Source organism: Strigops habroptila, chromosome 1 (assembly GCF_004027225.2).
Source record: "Strigops habroptila isolate Jane chromosome 1, bStrHab1.2.pri, whole genome shotgun sequence".
In the NCBI taxonomy this organism is placed as follows: Eukaryota; Metazoa; Chordata; class Aves; order Psittaciformes; family Psittacidae; genus Strigops; species Strigops habroptila.
The window spans coordinates 26,945,438-26,963,913 of record NC_044277.2 but is presented as its reverse complement, the minus strand read 5'-3'; the positions used below and the strand labels follow the sequence as shown (position 1 = coordinate 26,963,913).

Here is an 18,476-nt window from a genome sequence, read left to right as displayed (position 1 = left end):
CCTTCATTGAACAACTTCAGATGTCTTTGGATGCAATAGCAAAAGTGGGTTTATGTTTGTTAACTATGCTGTGTACAGTTTATGTTGTCCTTGAAATTCCCTCCTTTGCTTTTAAATGCCTGACATTACCAACCTAAGGGGAAAGTACATTGACATCAATCAATGATCCAAAATTAATTTTTTTGATCTTTGAAAGCGAAACAGGTAATTTAAGATTAATCTAATTAAAATAATGGAAACAAACCATTACAAAATAATGGAAACAAACAAAGCTTTAATCAGAAAACACATTTTGAAAGTAGGAAATAATAAGATAATAAGGTCTTTATCAGCTAGACTATACCTTGTATTTTTTGTTGGTTTGTTTACTGATGTTATAGGTTATCCTGAAAATATTCTCCAATTTCTAAATTTCATGCTCCTAAACATTATAAACAAATTTCTATTGGGTTGTAAAACATTTATGTGTGGTTAGCCATCAATCACGAACACAGATCTTACCTTTAGCATCCTATTTGCTCTAAATGCTGGGTTAAATCCAAAGAAGAAGTATAAAACATCAAGCGGCAATACTGATATCACATCAAGCTGTTGAAAAGCAGAGAGGTGAATTTAAACTTCACAATAATTATAATGCATTTACTTGCTGTCAAAAACCTACTTAGATTGAATCATGATTGTGTGTAATTGAACAGTCAGCATGCTAAGCCAGTAACTTCCCAAGTACCGGCAGGCAAGATCATCTCTTGGAAAACACCAACAGATTTGCTCTGCCCTGCTTTTAAGTCCCCCATGCCTGAGATTTTAATCTGTTTCATGGGAATTGTTAACAGTATCTCAGACATTTGATTACCAATACATTCTGTTATTTCAGTTATAGTTCTGACCAAACTAAAATGGTAGGCATGTGGCTGGTGAGTGGAGGTGGGAAAATCACTCCACATGCACTTCTTAGAAGTCCTACATCTTTTAAAACCAGGCTGCCTAAAGCAATGCAGGGGAGCTTGATGAATTAAACTCCTTGTTTGTAACCTGAAGAAGCCATGTGTTCCAAACAACAGATTCATGATAGGATGATAAGTTTGGTTGTTTTAAATTTTTAAATAGATATTGTCTTTTGTTATATTTGGATGCTTCTTCCCCATAACACTGAGATTTTCAACATCTCCCTGCAATCCACTAACCGAGTGATTACTCTTCTTTATCTGCCTACTTTATTCTTTCCAAGAATTCTGTGAAGAGAAAGAAAGCTGTGGCAGACTTGGCTTTGCCTTTCTAAATATCCTGTGACACCTTGCTCTGTTGCTGATATCATTTGGGAAAAAAAGAGGGATGTGGAACGGTAGGCTTCGTCTCACTGTAATCAGAAATGCTTTTACTCTGAGTGATGCCACCCATGTTCGTAGCAACTAGCCTGCAGCACTGACCTTTTATTCCAAGTAAGATGCAGTTAATACCTGAACTCTGAATAAAAACCAACCAAATCAAAATATTGAATGAGGACAAACAGCCTTTTATGGCCTCTGTCCCTTTCTCAGTCACATGACAAAGAGGAGGCAGAATTTAGTCAGAAGTGCTTCAAGATCAGTAACTGTTAATTAGTACTTAATCATATAACAAATTCCCAGATTATATCTATCTTGCATGTGGTGAGAACACTCAACCCTCATTAGTTTCTGCATAAATCAAGAGCACTAAACACACTGCAAGTGTGAACTTAAAATAAAACCACATATATCCATTTAGTTCTCTTGCTGTAAGTTTGACTCTGTACTATCCACTTGCCTGTATATATCCTGCACTTTTGAATAGCTGAACCTCAAATACAAAAGTAATGATACCATAGTCACTGAGACAAAAACAAGGCAGATACAAAAGTATTTACAGAAGACAAGAGGACAATAACTGAGATTTCAGAGATGTGGGCTCAGAATCACAGAGCTGTATGTGTACAACGGACTACCTATCCTTTGTTCGCAAATACAAAATTTAGGAAAAAAATTAACAATTTTCTTAAATCAAATTAATCTTTGCTTTTACAAAGTGCAAAAAGTGTCCAAAATTTTAGTTTCAATTTTTGTTCACTTGTGTGAGTGGTATCCTGTTCAGTACCATGACATACTTAATAAGAATTCACCAAATAGAATTTTCATCTAACTTCAAGACTTTTTATTTTGTTTAATGAATCTCTGGCATACTGTGCAATTATCTTTCAGTGTGTGAGGGGATGACAAAAAGTCATCAAAACAGAGAATTTTATTGATTCTACCTCACTGATTTATTATTATTCAAAATTAATATTTATAATTGAATTTATAATTATTCTGTTTCACAATTAAACACTTTATGACAGACTCACAGAATCACAGAATGGTTGGGGTTGGAAGGGACCTCTGGAAATCATCTAGTCCAACCACCCTTGCCAAGACATGGCCACCTAGAGCAAGTTATACAGGAGTACATTCAGGCAGGTTTTGAATGTCTCCAAAGGGAGAGACTCCACAACCTTCCTGGGCAGCCTGTTCCAGTACTCTGCCACCCTTTATGAAGATAGTAGTCTTGAGCTGTTGAGCACTGGCATACCATCAAGCCAATGCTTTCTGGTGATGTTCTTAAACCAATGGTGATTTTCAGTGAATGAAAAAAAATCCTGTGGAATTCCTACAGCCAGAACTTACATATTTGCATCTATAACCCAGGGTCTGCTTACCCGGAATTTAATAGAGCTGTGGTAGAATTTCTTCATTTCCATTTTGTCTGACTACAATGATAACGAAAAGACAAAAAGGCATAGTCAAGAACAGAATGTCAAGAATGAGCCTCTGGTACTGGACAGTAAAAATAATTCTCTTCTGACAGTGGGAATGATGACAGCTGTTGTCATCATTGATGCTCTTAAAGTATGAATGGAGAAATACCTGTACGAAGAAGTAGTAGTTTTAATTACACCAGATTTTATTAGACCTACTTGAAAAAAATCAGGTTTAGGGTTTATCTGATTTTTTCCAAGCTTGGCTGTTGGTCTAGAAAAGTATATTACATTTCTACCATAAAACTTCCCTCTCACGACATCTGTACCAGTTGTTGCTTGAGCCAAATCCTTTTAATTTCAGAGCCAAAACCTCCATTTGACTTCAGTTATTCCAAGAAAAACGCGAAGAGTGTTTCTGATGGTGCTGTACAAAATTAGCTCTTTGAAAACTAGCATTAACATGGTAGCATTATTAGCATTATAATAATCAACACTGCATTCATTAGTAATGATTAGGTATTTATTTTTAAATTGCTCTCCATGGGAACTGATGCTTATACCTTAATAAGAAAGGGTAATCACAAGCATCTAAAGAAATGTAACTATTATGCTTTCTATATTTATACCAGGGACACTTTAAAAATGGCTTTAAAATCTTAAGGATATTGACAAGCCAACTTTTCACTATTTTCAGTTTAAGCATTAAAGTAAATGCAGGAGATCAGGCAGTAGATGATCTCTTCACACACTAAAATCTATGAATTGTACAAACAGCTTCAAGGGAAATACAAGGTAAGCTTCTTACATTAGAGATTTAACCTTGTTCATAAAACCTGAGTTTTGTAGGATTTAGGCGAGATTGCCAGTTACTGAATGTCTTGGCATGGAAAAATACATTACACTGCACTGCATTTAAAATATATTCAAACTATATTTATTTGCACAGTTTTATCTGAAATTCCTCTGTAAATATATCACTAATATCTTGTATGCACAATGTGTAAAATTTTATGTGAAGCACTGAACTAAAGCTAGTTCCAAATTACATTTTAGTATATATAATTTTGAATTTTCTATCTATCTGTTGAACATAGTAATGTCCCACTGAAGTTATCAAAACTCATTTTTTTCCACATTAGGTTTTCTTCTCTAAGAAGTTAAAGAATCAAAAGTAGGAAAGAAGTTCCAGATGCCCTTTTGATATGTTAATGCTTTTTACCTTTTTTCAGATACTTAGAGTTTTATTTTGCATTTTTCAATAAAAAACACAAAAATAGTAGCTAAAAGCAAAATTGAATGTACATATTTTCCCAAAATAAAATATATCATATAAGTTATTTTCTAAGCATCCTAAGATTACAGGGATTTGCTCTGATTTTGGCACCCCTTCCCCAACTCCCCCAATCTCACAATCTGTAACAAAACATGCATATCCTGTCCAGCCCTAGCAGAATATATATGGTCTTCAACTACGATTCTTGCACTGATTCCAGTGAAGTTGCACCAGTTTACTCCTGGTGAGAAACAGCTTTATGACTGTTCTAACTGCTCTGATCTGTTACTTTCAAATATGTTTTTAACTTTTTAAGAATGTAGACAATGAATATTTCTCCTTCTTCCAAAATAGGATAATGGAAGGTCAGTGAAAAATAATGTAGGTATGAAAAAGTTATGTAGATTTGACATGGCAAGAAAAAATGTGTCAGATTAGAGGAAATTCCTATTTTTTTCTAACAAAAAACTAGTACCCATGGAAACGCCACTTCCAGTACTTACTATTGTATCTCCCCCTCTTATAAATTGCACTCGGGGCTGGAAAATGAGTAAGTCACACAGGTAGCAGATATCACAAAGGATGTCCATGGTAAACCAATATATTGTATTACTTGGGGTTTGATATGGGAACACAAAGCGAAGGGGAATAAACCAGCAATTCCAATTATAGGCGACTGTCACAAGCATAAGCCATGCTACGTAACGGTGATCTGAAAGAAAAAAACCATCTAATTTAGGCATGAAGTTAAAATCTTTTTTCAGTCTTTTAGACACATTTATTCTACTGCAGCCTCTGGGAATGCTTCTGCCCAGAGCAACCTATCATTCTCCCTTTTTTCAACAGCACAGACTGCTAAAGTAGAGCTAGGAGTCACACAAAGAATTTGCAAAAGGGAAAAAAAGGTGTTTATGAAAACATAGAATTTAATGCGTCTGAAGAAACTCAATACATTTTGCATGTTGCTGGTGGATGTTATAACTGATAAAACAGTTATTTGGCCCTAATGAATGGGACAAATTCTAGATCAATAATCAGAAGGGTTGGGGTTTAATTGTGGTTGGTTCACATACCAGCTTTGTGCATACCTGCTTTACAACTGTTGTCATTTTTCATGTCTTCTCCCTGTTTGGAGTAAATGTTCTTTAGGGCAGGATATATGCAGTCCTCTAAGTTGCAAACTGGAATGTGGATCTTATAGTGGCTCACAGGTACTATATACTAGGTGACTTCAATATGCCTTTACCTCATTCTATTGCATAACTTTTAATTTACCTGTGTATGAGTCTATGCTGTCTGGTAGCTGCAGATACTCCAAATATTTTTTCAGTGGAGGTTTTTTGAATTTACAGCATAGCATATCACAGTAGTGATCCTCCTCTGGCTTTGCTTCTGCTTTCTCTTTCTTTTCTTCTTTTTTCTCTTCTTTTGCTGGGGGTGGAGGCTTCTTCTTTGGTGCTAGCCACATAGAATGCCACAAAGGGCAACATTTTAATAATGGCTCAGTTACTACTCTCTGTTTCAACAGGATATAGATAAAATCTCTTTTAAAAACATTTGGCAGTGACTAAAGCTACAATTCATTGTAATACTGAATGCCTTGGAAAATAGATTGGAGAAAAAAATCACGACTGATATAATCATCTGCTACCAAGAACAGGACACTTCATGTAACAAAGTGCAATATTACTGCATCTCCTTGGACAATGCCCGCAACTAATGCCATAAAAGACTCACAAGAAACAAGCTAATTCATAATTCAGCATTCATTAATGCAACTGGGCATTTCTTTTTACATGACTGTTGCAAAAAATGCATGCAGTTAGGATGGGAGAAGACAAGACATTAGTGCCAGGTACAAGAAAAGATGTTTGTGCCATGAGCTATCTCTCCCCTCTCCTGAGGTCTGATACACAAGATGCAGCATGTGAAACTAGTGGGAAGCCAATGGTTTTGTATGTTTCTAGGCTTACAAAAGTCTTGTGGCACCCCTTTGAGCCAAGTTCTTCCATCTTTGGGCTGGATAATTTTCTCCACGCATTTGTCCCATTAATTCTCATGGCTTCACCTCTGAATAAGATACACAGTCTTAACAGTAAACTGGCAAACTAGATCTTTAATGGTTTAGGAAATACATTACAAAACAGGTAAATGAGCAAAGAAATAATTAAAGAAAAAAGTCATTCCTTTATCAGCTGGTGTAGATTATAATACTTCAGGCAATATTTTTTGCAGCTTATTGAAAAAAAGGTAAGTGTCTAAGATGTCAGAATATAAAATCACCACACTTAATTCTTTGTAAAATAAATTAAAAAAAAAAAAATCAAACTTCTCTGAAGAGGAAAAGCATTGTATTTGTTTTATGTTTCCTATTTTGTCAAAAGTGAATGATTAATAAATTTGAATGACTTTGCTCTGTTTGAAACGTGTACCTGTAGTCCTCAGTGTGTCTGGAAGACTGCTGGCATTGCTAAAATTTTATTTACTTTTACACAGCTGATCTAATCTAAAGAGTGACTAATATCTACTCACAAGACATATATATGTTTTCATATGTTTCAGATTCATCTCTATCAATAAACATATCTGGCAGCATTTTAAAATATAGAAAACTTCTTGACAGGGATGATTCTATGTATCGTCCAGGATATTTTCCCCCTATTTCTTCAGTGATGGGGTCCAAAGGGAGCTCATACCTATGGACCGGGCTTACTATTGACTGATATGGATAAATTGACTTCAAACAAGGGGCACAAACTGATCCATTTGAGTGGACAAATACACTATACTTACTTGAAAATTTTATCACAGTATTTTTTGTTCCCACAAAATAATTTTCATCTTTAAACTCAACAAATACACAGTTATTTCTAGAGTGACTTACAAGCTGTAGGACTGCCTTCAGGGGAGGACAGCACTGGGTCTTTCAGCTTTTCCTTATAGACTGTTGCCCTTTCCCGCATTTTTCGGACAAGCTCTTGAAGTTGGGCATCAGCATAATCATTTGTTTTGAAACCTGAAGGTGTTGGGTTCTGTGTGCTGATTAAAACAAAAGGAAAAAAGCTTAATGTGCTGGAAAGCAATGGAAGGAAACTGTGCTAATTATACTTCTGAGCAGAAGTCAGACATTAAGATTGGATCTTTACTGGCCACAGTGCTTATTCACATCACTTAATTCACAGTAAGTGGACATCTAATTCAACTGCTTTTGCTTCCTTGCTTATGCCAGTAGCAGTCTACACGATATTTCAAGCAGAGGAGGTCAGGGTACCCTGTTTCTGGTATAGTCCACTGCAACAACGACTTTCCACAGCTGCTTTTCACCAAGTTCTACTGTGGCTGTGTAAGCCCTAGAGCTTATCCTACATATTTGCTAAGACACAAGGCATATTCTTACCATCTGTGCATAAAAATATGCTTGTTATTCTATGGTAACATACTAATGATGACAGGACATAACTGAGTTAAAGACTAATGTGCAGGTGGGGGAGGAGAGACTATATTTACTCTATGTTTCCTAATACTGGGAAAATCGATTTAATCTAGATTTTGTTGTAGGTGTTCGCTAACACAAGGTAAAAGATGATCCATTTTTCTAAGTGAAAACAAAACTTGTGTTCTTGCTGAAGTTTCTTCTGTTTTAGCTAAGGGTTTACTCAGGGTCATAGTAACACTGAGCTGATATTCTGGCACTCACAGCATTTCTTCAAACTTGAGTACCAATGATTTTCAAACACCTGCAAACTCACGTTCTGCAATGAAACTAATGCTTTTAAAAGGATCTATGCATGCTGTGCTGTCAATTAGAAAATCCAAGTGAGAGTGATTTTTGATTAACTCTTTTGGGCTTATTCATACTTGAAATTTCATCCTCAATTACTTGCGACTGTCTGATTATGCAAACTGGGACTGTTTTGGAGTGCCACTCAGCTGGCAGCTGGGCCATACATTTGGTCTTCCTCTATGTGGAGACCAGGATATGGGATTTTTTCTGTATCCTAGACACAACACTTTTCAGCTAATGTCACACTCTTGTGTCAGAGCTGGCTGTAAGTGGCTGTGACTGCCACCCTTATACTGAAACCCTGCCAGCTATGTCCAATACTAGAACTACATCAGAGAACTTTTCTTTCTTTCTCGACATTTTTTCATCTCTGTCTCAAATACCGTGGGCTGTGGATGTCACAGCAAGAGAAGAGCCAGACCAAGAGTGAAACATGCCCGAAACTTCCAGATTCTTAAGAAGACCTTCCCAGAGGCGAGTAGAGGGAAAGTGGTATGACATGGAAGGGTGAGTGGGTCGGGTAGTGGTATCATGTAGGGAAAATATTAAAAACACCACAAAATGATCTTTGAATAAACACCATCTCTCTTCAAGACCTAAACCTACTTTGAAGTTCCTAACAGAAGGAGCTGTAACTAAAATAGGAGACTGTCAGAGTGGGATGTGTGTAGCTTTTGAGAAGTACAGTTTTCCAGAGGCACAACACACATCACAGTGCCCAAGGAAGTATAACTTAAGGATGTGAAAATCCATCAGCAGTAAAACCATTGGATAAAATGGAGATCAGCTGTTATAAGCAGAAGTAGCAGAAGCCTGGAATTGTGTGCTTATCATTCCTGTAATTTAAGTCTTCTGTAGTATCTATTTCTTAAAACTCCCCAGACAGAAGATTAATCAAACAGTTCTGATACACTTTGTAATCTCATCATAGTTCCTTTTGCATCACATTTTCTTTTTGCTCAGGCCATCTACAGTGTAATGAAATCCTTTCTTTTTTTTTGAGCTAACATGTCACAATTAGTTTTTCAGGTTCTATGTAAAGAATTTCAAATAATTCTTACTCTTTTCGGTTGTTGTATTTGCTCAGAGCATTGGCTATCTTATAGTAAAATACACTTATTATGATTGTCATGCCAAAGCCCCCTTCTATCTGCTTTCTAGGGATAACCTAGAAATTGCACATGATTTTCTTATTATTTCACAGCCTTTCCAACAAAAGTTAAAGTCGCCTCTATCATGAATTTTGTGTTTTATCATTGCAATGTAGCCCAAAGGAATCGTTATTATTTGGTACTGATTAGAAATTATGTGAATTCATTTAAAGTTGTTTGCCCCACAGTTGATGAGAAATTGATTTTCCTTGCCCTACTTCTCATTTGATTTGCATTATTTGCTCCTCTATTATTTTCTAGTAACTAAATGCTTACTTTAAATTTGCTTTAGTTAATACAGATGGAAGAGGCTGCATGTTGAACACTGCTGATTTGAGGATGTGTACTGTACATGTGCTTTGTGTGGAGGTGCACTTTAAATTGTTTTGGCTAGTGAAGCCCATTCAAACTTGACTAAATCAGTTTTAATAAACTGGACTCCATATCTCACATTAGGTGGTGCTACGATTTATCTCTAAGCTGACATGTTATTCTTTAATCAATTTTATCTCTGACTTTTGTGCAGTAAGTTACAATAGACCTAGGTCTATATTACTTACTACACCATATACTCCTTTACAAAGTGGAAATGTTTGTTCCCTGCTGAAGTATCTATTTCACATGGCCTAGGAAATGAAAAAGTCAGGACCACAACTCATGTACTGTGCACACAGTTTTGTTATTACTTTAAACATGTTTTGTTTAACAATAACATTATATGTAAGAATAGAAGAAAAACAACAATGTAGTTTTCTTATGTTTTCATTCTGTAGGTTTTATCTTTTTAACTTGTAAGTTTAAACTTGTTTGTTTAGTGAATAAAGTTACAGTGGTTTACTTCTCCTCATGCCGAGAGAAAAGAGTTTTAGATGCCTATAGCATAGTGGAAGAAAATAGCCCTGAGAAACAGGCCATAGAAATACTGTGCTGAGTCTGCTAATGTATGTAACATTGTCAACTATGACTTGAAAGTTTTCTGTGTTATGAGTTCAAAAAATACAGGGCTCAAGAAATTCAACTGGTTATTCCAGAATAAATCAAGTTTACCCTTTTGTACGTTGCAATTTAAGTTTAATTCTTTCTTGCTTTTTGGCCGTGAACACCAAATACCTGAGTGCAGATCCATCTTTGATCTACCAGGTGACCCCTGAGAAAATGTATTTCATAAAAGTATACTGCTGCCTGAAAAAAAAATCCATCCCACTTTTTGCTGATTTCAGTTCTAAACCTTTTTTTGCAGCACTTAAGAAACTTTCTTCTATCTTCCTGGAAATAAAATTCTTGATCTTGCAATAGAACTTCTGATGCTTTTATTGAGCACTGTCGTTATGATTTGTGATTATATTTACAACTGTGTCTTGAAAAAAACAATTTACTGTCTTGAATAAATTATGGAGAATCTCTGATTCAAATAAACAATTTTCAGAAGGATATGACAATGCATAGCTACACAAATGCATACAAAATGTGATGGTATAGCTGAGAAAAGTTTCAGTGAGATGATAGATAGTAAAATGCAGTTCTAGGCATCATGAAAAATATTGATTCAAAACCACATCTTCAGTTTGTGCTGACAATCTGAGTGTGGGTAATGCTATAGAAAAACAGAAACCTTTATTTATCTTCAGTTCCAAGTCTGAGCTCACACATCCTAAATAACTAGGAAACCTAATGTTTCTCTGTAAGAGAAAAAGATATGTTAGTCATCTGCTTAGTACAGGAATAGGGGTATTCCAAAAGCTAACTTTTGCTATTCTTATTATGCTCCCTTGACAGTCAATAGAAGGCTTCTCTGAGGCGACATTTAAAATAGTAGACTAAGATAGGTTCTTGCTCTGAATTGCCTGTTAAAGGAACCTATCCTTCTCCTTTATCTGCACAGGAAGCTGATGGCATTTTAGGAGTGAGCTTTAATATTTTCTTTCATGATATTGCTACAAAATATAATAGTGTGCTAATGACATTTGATAAGACGTTGAATTTGGAAGATTAAAATGTAGGACTGATTCCTATGCAGGAAAAACTGAATTAGTTATACTGCATAATAAAAATGAGAACAAATCTAATGCTACAATTATGTAGCAGACGTGCTTTTAGAAAGAAATGGTAAGAATTTCTTTTTTAAATGGGTAAATGGGTGGAATCATCAATTGCAGATGACAAAAGGATAAATATCCAAGTGTTCTAGTCAACAGCATACTATAATCTGGCTATGAAAAACACTGGTGCAAATGTAACCGTACAATGTGTCTGACATTGCCAGTGAAGGAAGCATTAATATTAGTATATGAGCCAATAATGACAGTTATTCTGACCAGCTATGTCACTGTATTAAGTCTCAGAATGATCAAGGCTATTTGGAACATGGCTTTATAAAGGACAGAAAAACAGCCTGATAGCCACTAGGACCATTGCCTATAAATTCAAATTTTGATGGAGAGTCATGTAGGGAAATGAGGTATTTGAGCTGAGGAACAGTATTGTAATAAGAATAAATATGAATAGAAACATCAAAAGTTAGTATGAGTTAAAAGTCTGAAGAAAATTTCTGAGCCTTTAAAGGCTGGGATTCCAGACAGCCTTCTAATATGAGCAAGGACCAGTTGAAATGATTTGATAGACTTCAAGATTATGGTAGCTAGAATCACAAAAACTGTTTTACGCAGTGATTCCCAAGAACGTAAAAGAATATATGCAGCATGGCAGGAAATCTTTTTCAGCAAACAAACTTGAAATATATAAAGGCTTAGAACTTAAATGAGTGACTTGTATAGGTTATGCACATTTGGTCCCTAAGCAAGTGTTTTTGAAACAAAATGCAGCGATCTTCCGTATCCCAGATCTCATGTTGTATTCATATAGCAAAATGGATAGAAGCAACCATGTTCAAGGAAGGCACTGTATACTGGCACTGGACTCAGTTTCTTTGACAATCCTCCTAGTTATTCAGTCACAACAGGCTGTGAGTCCTCTAATCTTCTTTACACTACTCTCTAAGGAGAAGTCTGTCTCAATGTTGAACACATGGGACTCTCACTGAGGTACCAGACGAAAATGTGAACAAGGTTTTATCTTAGTAATTTTGCAGTATGAACTATGCAAAAGAAAGTAGTATGAATGTTGAAAGTATCAATTAAGTATGAAAAATTGTATTTCTTTAATGTCACTGGTGATATAAAGTTGTTTAATTGCACTGCATATTTACTATGATGTAAAAAATAATGGTAGAATCTTTTCTGACACTAACGGTTTCAGAACAAAACTATAATATTCTCCGAAAGAACTGTATGATAATAAGTGAGGCAGCCTTACCTCACTGATTTTCTTATCTGGTGCTGTGTCGTTGGGGCTTTCTTATCTGTAAGTGATTAAATCTATCTGGGGCTTCTGCCTCTTATCAAGAATTTTTAAAGGTATTTCTTATCATACCCACATAACGTCTGTTACACTCAAATATGTTTAAATGGAAACTCCTAACTTGTTTACATAAGCATATAATAATTTATGGCTAAGGGAAAAATGTCTTAACCAGCATATGATCCAGTGCTGTACAGATTTCGAGAGCACAGCATAAACCGTTCTTCAAACTTTCTATTCAGATTTTGTTAATTCACAAAGAATAAAAAGCTAAAAGAAAAACACTATAATATTTCCCATAGATGATATAAAAAAACTCCATGCAATAAAATGTCTCAGATTTGAAACACTTAGTTTTCAATAGATGTTTTAATTTCTCATCTGTTTTCACACAGATCCTAAAAAAAAAAATCACACAAGCATCGGACTGTAGAGAACTTTAAGACATCCTGCAATCCTAGTCCTCACAGCTCAAAGCAGGATGATGTATACCTGTGCCATTCCTGACAGATTCTTGCCCAACCTATTCTTATGTACGTCTTGTGATGGCTATTCCATAATCTTCCTAAATAATTTATTCTGGTGCTTCACTAGTCTCATTGTACAAATTTTTTTCTCAAGGAAAACTCTCTTTTGATACAATTTATCCTACCCACTATGAACATTAGATAAAGTATATAGTCCCTTCTCTTTTACCTTTTTGGCCATTGTAATATTTTCGTTTTCTATTACTGGGTTGCTTTATTTTAATTTTTTTTTTTTTTTGCAAAAGAAAATAATTTGTGAAAGGGTAATAATTGTAGAATGACGAAGAATATTAGTTAATTTTATAATTTTCAGTGTGTAAAGGTGTGAGTACCTGGATAAGAATCTTTTCAGCTGATATATGTTCCAGGAAGCTTTAATTTAAGAAGAGTAAAAATAAAAGAGAAAAAATTGGTGGTATAGATTCAGCTTGCACAGCGACTGAAGTTACTCCATTATTGGATACCCTGACAGACTTTCACAATATCCTGAACTTTATGCCATGTACTATTCTTGTCTACGCTAATTATGCAAAATTAATTTGGTGCAGCTGAGTCTGTTGCAATTCTACCTTCCTTAGTGGTAAACCACTATACAGCCACCTGTATAGGAACTTACTTCATATAGACTTCCCACAAACGAATTTATTACAAAGGAATTTGGTGAGAGATAAAAAGAACCCATTCCTCTGAGATGACTTCTAATTACCACTACCTAAGACCATCCTTTCCCCTTCTGCAGACTCCTGCCACATTCTTTTCCAAATTCAGCAAAAGTAGGCATGTTCCCTGCAGAAAACAGGTCATCACACTTCTCCCATGTATCATTTATCTGGCACAGACTAAGACTATGCTGCCAGATCAATTTGACTTCCCCTCTGATCCTCATATCTCTGCCTGTCATCATTTCCTCTGTTGTGCTGCACAACAGAGAAAGTTTTCATCTTAAATAGCTAATATTTGGAAAATTAGTAAATATCTGGAGACATGGTGTTTAAATAAAAAGTGTTGGGCAAGATTAATTATAGTCATGAATACTTACATTTGTCATGAAGTATTAATCAGTTTTTCTTTAGTAAATGATAATAGCTGTTATGTCTCTTAGATCTATCACGGAAGACCCTGATGAACTTGCAAATGTTTGGTATAAATGTAATTTATACCAAATATAAATGCAATTTAAAATTAAATGTTTTATATTACACACACCAGTGTACCAGTCGCAAAGCTTATTGCTTTGTTTTTTTCTACACAATTGACTCAACAGATAATAACAGAGAAAATGTTTTTAATAAATTATAATTTCTTCCATCACAAAATAAGGTAGCTTCTTCCTCTGAAAAATGTAAGGTCAATGGGGGATTTACAGAAAATGCTTTTAATTAAAGGAATAAATCAGTGGCAAACTGTGGCAAACTATACCCTTGTTTCCTTACATATACTAAAAAAAAGAATTTCTCCCATTTATACACTCAAAAATAAATATATATTAATATTATGAATACATAATTTCAAATAATGCAAGTCAAAAAAAAAAAAAAGCATCATTTCAGTCTGTACAATGATATTCCTACCCCTTTATTTATTCTTCAAGGAAAAACTTCTGAATTTGCTCCCTTTTTAACTTCAGGATATCTACTTGATTGTTGTGTATAGTGAATGGCATTAAATAGAATAGGTAACTGCATCCTGCAGGATGAATAGAATTTAAAGGCTGAAGGAAAATACGTCTCAGCAATGATTACAGTAAGTTTAATCTGTCTTGCTACAGGCAGCACACCATCCCCTTGCTATTTAATTTCTAGGTTCTCAATTTATCCATTGCAGAAATTCAAATCCAAGCACTAAAAGTGACAAGGTCTGAAAGAAAGACCTAAGCAGCAGGAATATAAGTGCTAAGAAAAGTATTTTGATTTTTTAATACATGAATGTCTTTTCAGTCAGGCTTACAAAATGTACTGGATGCATTCCATCTGTTTACAATTTCAAGTACTACGGTGATTATATGGAAACAACTAAGGAATGGTATTAGCCTCTTTACAAAATATGCTTGTAACCTCGTTTAAACCGGGATTTTTCCAGAAGTGCCCAGCATTGGCCTTGTTTTACTTTATCTCAAGTAGATCAGAGTTTAGTGCCATGAGTGTCATCTTTTTGTGTCCCTGGTGTTCCTACAGCAATCAAGGACTTCTGGAGATTCTGCAGAGGCTTGATATTAGGTCTGTTTACCAGGGTGCTGAGATTTTGTTCTTGATAGAGCATAGTTTCCCTAATATGCATCTGCTTAGTGAACTGATGTGCTGCAACTGGTGGATAGCAAGCACTAATAAGCACGGTAATTTTCTTGGTTGAGGTAATTGAGCTAAATGAAGTGCATTACTCACTAAGAACATGCTACCAGCGGGAGTTCTCTTTATTAGCCTGGCTATGCACCACATAGCGAATTGCCGCTTGATTTTTGTTTTGTTATCTTTTTTTGCTATTAGCCAAATTAGAGAGGGAAAAAAAAAAAATCTCCTTTATGGGCCTGAGAAGAACTGGTATAGCCTATTAGGTACCAGGATGTGGCTATGAAAAAGGCAAAGTACAAACACAAAACTCAGTCGTCTTTAACCACCTGTGCTCATATGTCAGTTTGCAACACTGGAGCTCCCTTTTTTTGAAAATGCTGAAAGCTGCGTTTCTCTGCATTACAAAGCAGAATTAGAAGAATATGTTTACTGGTTGGGAATGTTAATGTATTTTGTAAAATCTAAAAAATTCATTTAAAGCATTTTATATGAACATGTTTTGCTCATAATATCAAGATTATGAAGGTGGCATATCAGATATAATTTTTGTTCCCCTATAAATATGACCCAGAATATGTAAGAAAGATCTTGAGTTGTAATCCCAAAACATCTGAAGTCCCAGTTACTCACAATATTTTTTCCTTATGTACTCTTGGATATGCTGTCTTGCAGAGTAGGGTTCATGATCTTTGGCTAGGGTTTCAGAGTACTTTCTTAGTATAAATGATACATTGTAATCACTTTGGTAATCTGGGAAGATTAAACACTTTTACAATTTCAGCCAGGCTTAAAGGCTTTGAAAAGGCACAAAGGAAAGAAGAGGTCATAGAAGCTCTTTACATCCTTCCATTTCCTCTGATCTATGCTATCAGATGCTTTGCTTACCATTCTTCCATACTCTTTTTCCTACTTCTACATACTTTTCCCTAGGACTTGCTGCAACTTCTTTGTCTCATCTCTGATGCCAGGCATCCACTACTACTTGTTCCTTCGGCATCTATCTCCTGTCTGCTCTTACATGCCAATACAGTCCTCCTCTTCATCAGCACCTTCTACACCACTTCATCAGAACCACATGACACAGGTTCTGTGTTGGTTCCCAGCCTTCAGTGTAAGGTCATACAAAGGTCTCACATTTGTCTCTCCTATGTGATCTTTGTGATCACTTAAATCATGTCTTTTTAATTTTCTTTGTTAGATTTTGGGTTCCCAACAGTGCCTCCACAAAGCATGTTGTCATTTTTCTTGTGTACAAATGGCTATATTCCTCTGTTTGCAGAGCAAGGTGGTCTGGACACCTTTCCTTTCGGTAGTGCCTGTTCCTCAGCTACAGCTGCTGCTGAGCGGCAGGCCATGGTCTGCATGGATCCTGCCCCACACCTGCAGGCTGGCATCATTCCTGGCACAGCCCAACCCTGCCTGGCTGTCCTCTGGCTGCGGCTGACCCCAGTTCCCCTTACTGGGTGTTGACTGGCTGACTGCTTTCCCGGCTTGGCCCTAGACCTGCCTTGTTACCACAGGCTTGCCTGGTGATCTGGTCTCTGGGCTGGCCTTGGCTGCTACCCCTGGGTCTGCCCTGCTCACCTCGTGTTGGGCCCAGGCTGTGGAAGCCCTTGTCCTGTCCACCACATTGCCAGTTCCCCATCCCTGGGGCAGGGGCTGGTCCTTGCAGCTCCCTGGCAATGTGCCATATTTGCCTAAGTGCTACGCAGTATCTCACCCAAAATGCTTGCACTGCATTTCAAAAAAGTGCAGGATTGTGTGTGTGCATACATGTTTTTATGAACCCTCCCCAACAGAAAGCAATATCCATATATTATAAAGGCTGCAATGATGTTTTGTGCTAGTTCCTTGTTAATAAGACTCCACTGTCTTCTATTAGACTGCAAATTAGGTCCTGGGTGTTGTCGTGTTCCCTCATTTCTTGCTGTGAAGAGACGGCTCAGTCTTAGCCCTCCCTCCCAGGTGTTATTATTTCTCAGCAAATAGTTATTCATGGAAATTACCTATCAATCTGATACATTATCATTAAAGGTGGAGAGATGGAGGGGAGAAACAATATATTGGCAGATAAGGATGACATGCGTGCAATCCTGTCTAAGCTATTAGGAAACAGACATTAAAAATTTCAGTCACTCAGCTGTAATTCAGAGCCTTGGCACATCAGCCATTCTTGTGTGTCTCCTCTTTCAGACATAGCATTCAGGTGGCTGAGACCAGTGCTGTGTTTCTCTACTATTTATTAATGTCCACTGCCATGTCCTACTGTATTTTAAAAATGAGGAAGTGCTGAGAGAGAAAGCAAGATTTTTAGTTTTTTTCTTGTGGACAAACAATTTCTATGGAAATTTCAGAAGTAAATGCAGTCTTTGTCAAAGCTGTCTTTCACTTAGCAAGAGAAAAAACAACAGATTTGTTCTTTCAGGGGAAGTTCAAAAACCTATTTTTCTATATATAGGTAATACAGGCTGTGCTGTACCATGAGTAAAGATCTACTCTAATGTAGCTGAACTGGAAGAAGGGTGCAGCTGGTGCACAATCTTGCAAACTGTCATACATACAAGTAGTCTTACTGATCTCAGAGAAGTTAATTACATTAGTATAACTGTTCATAAAGCAATATTACCCAAGATTTTAAAATTAAAGTCCTTACATGGAAACTCTTTACTTTCCCCTGAAATTCTGCATAGAGAGACACAGGTCTGATCTAAATGAAAAGCGTGCTCTTTCAAACAGAACAACTCCTTCCTCCCTCTTCTTTACTCCATGTGTATTTTAAAGAACCATAAGTCACAGAAGCAGAAGATAGGGTGAAACTTTTTCTATTAACATACTTACCACGAAAACTGAGGTGCTCTGGATGTATATGGGTTGTGAACAGATATATATCCACAAACCTTACTTTATTATGTATCTTACAGTCTATGGGCATACTGATGGTTTCTTACTGTGAAAATCAAGTGACTTGTTACTACATTTAAATTCTTGGAGGATGATTAGCATAGGAAAATAGTCTATCTAATTCAAAACATGGTACCAGGACCATGAGTACACCAACAGGCTGCCCTGAGCAGCCTCCAGAGGGAGTTCTACCCATACTGTCTGTCCATGGGCCTGACTGGACTCACTGGATGGACCCTAAACCTGTTGAGGGCCCCAGAGTTGAACTCAGTACTCCACGCAGGGTCTCATGAAAGCAGAGTAGAGGGGCAGCATCACCTCCCTTGACCTTCTGCTCATGCTCCTTTTAATGCAGCCCAGGATACGGTTGGCTTTCTGGGTTGCAAGCACACATTGCCAGCTCATAGCTAATTTTTCATCCACCAATACTCCCAAGTCTTTCT

General features: G+C 36.4%; 1 protein-coding gene across 1 annotated transcript in view; it reads right to left on the bottom strand.

Annotated features, from left to right (window-relative positions):
* The window catches only part of CNGB3 (cyclic nucleotide gated channel subunit beta 3), an 84,607-nt gene that overhangs the window by 26,937 nt on the left and 39,194 nt on the right, over positions 1–18,476 (bottom strand). The window contains exons 3-7 of the mRNA XM_032920346.1: positions 6,910–7,064; positions 5,301–5,483; positions 4,529–4,737; positions 2,711–2,761; positions 502–588 (exon numbers count right to left, since the gene is read on the bottom strand). Of these exons, the coding sequence (XP_032776237.1) occupies positions 502–588; positions 2,711–2,761; positions 4,529–4,737; positions 5,301–5,483; positions 6,910–7,064 (685 nt within the window). The remainder of the gene's footprint in view (positions 1–501; positions 589–2,710; positions 2,762–4,528; positions 4,738–5,300; positions 5,484–6,909; positions 7,065–18,476) is intronic.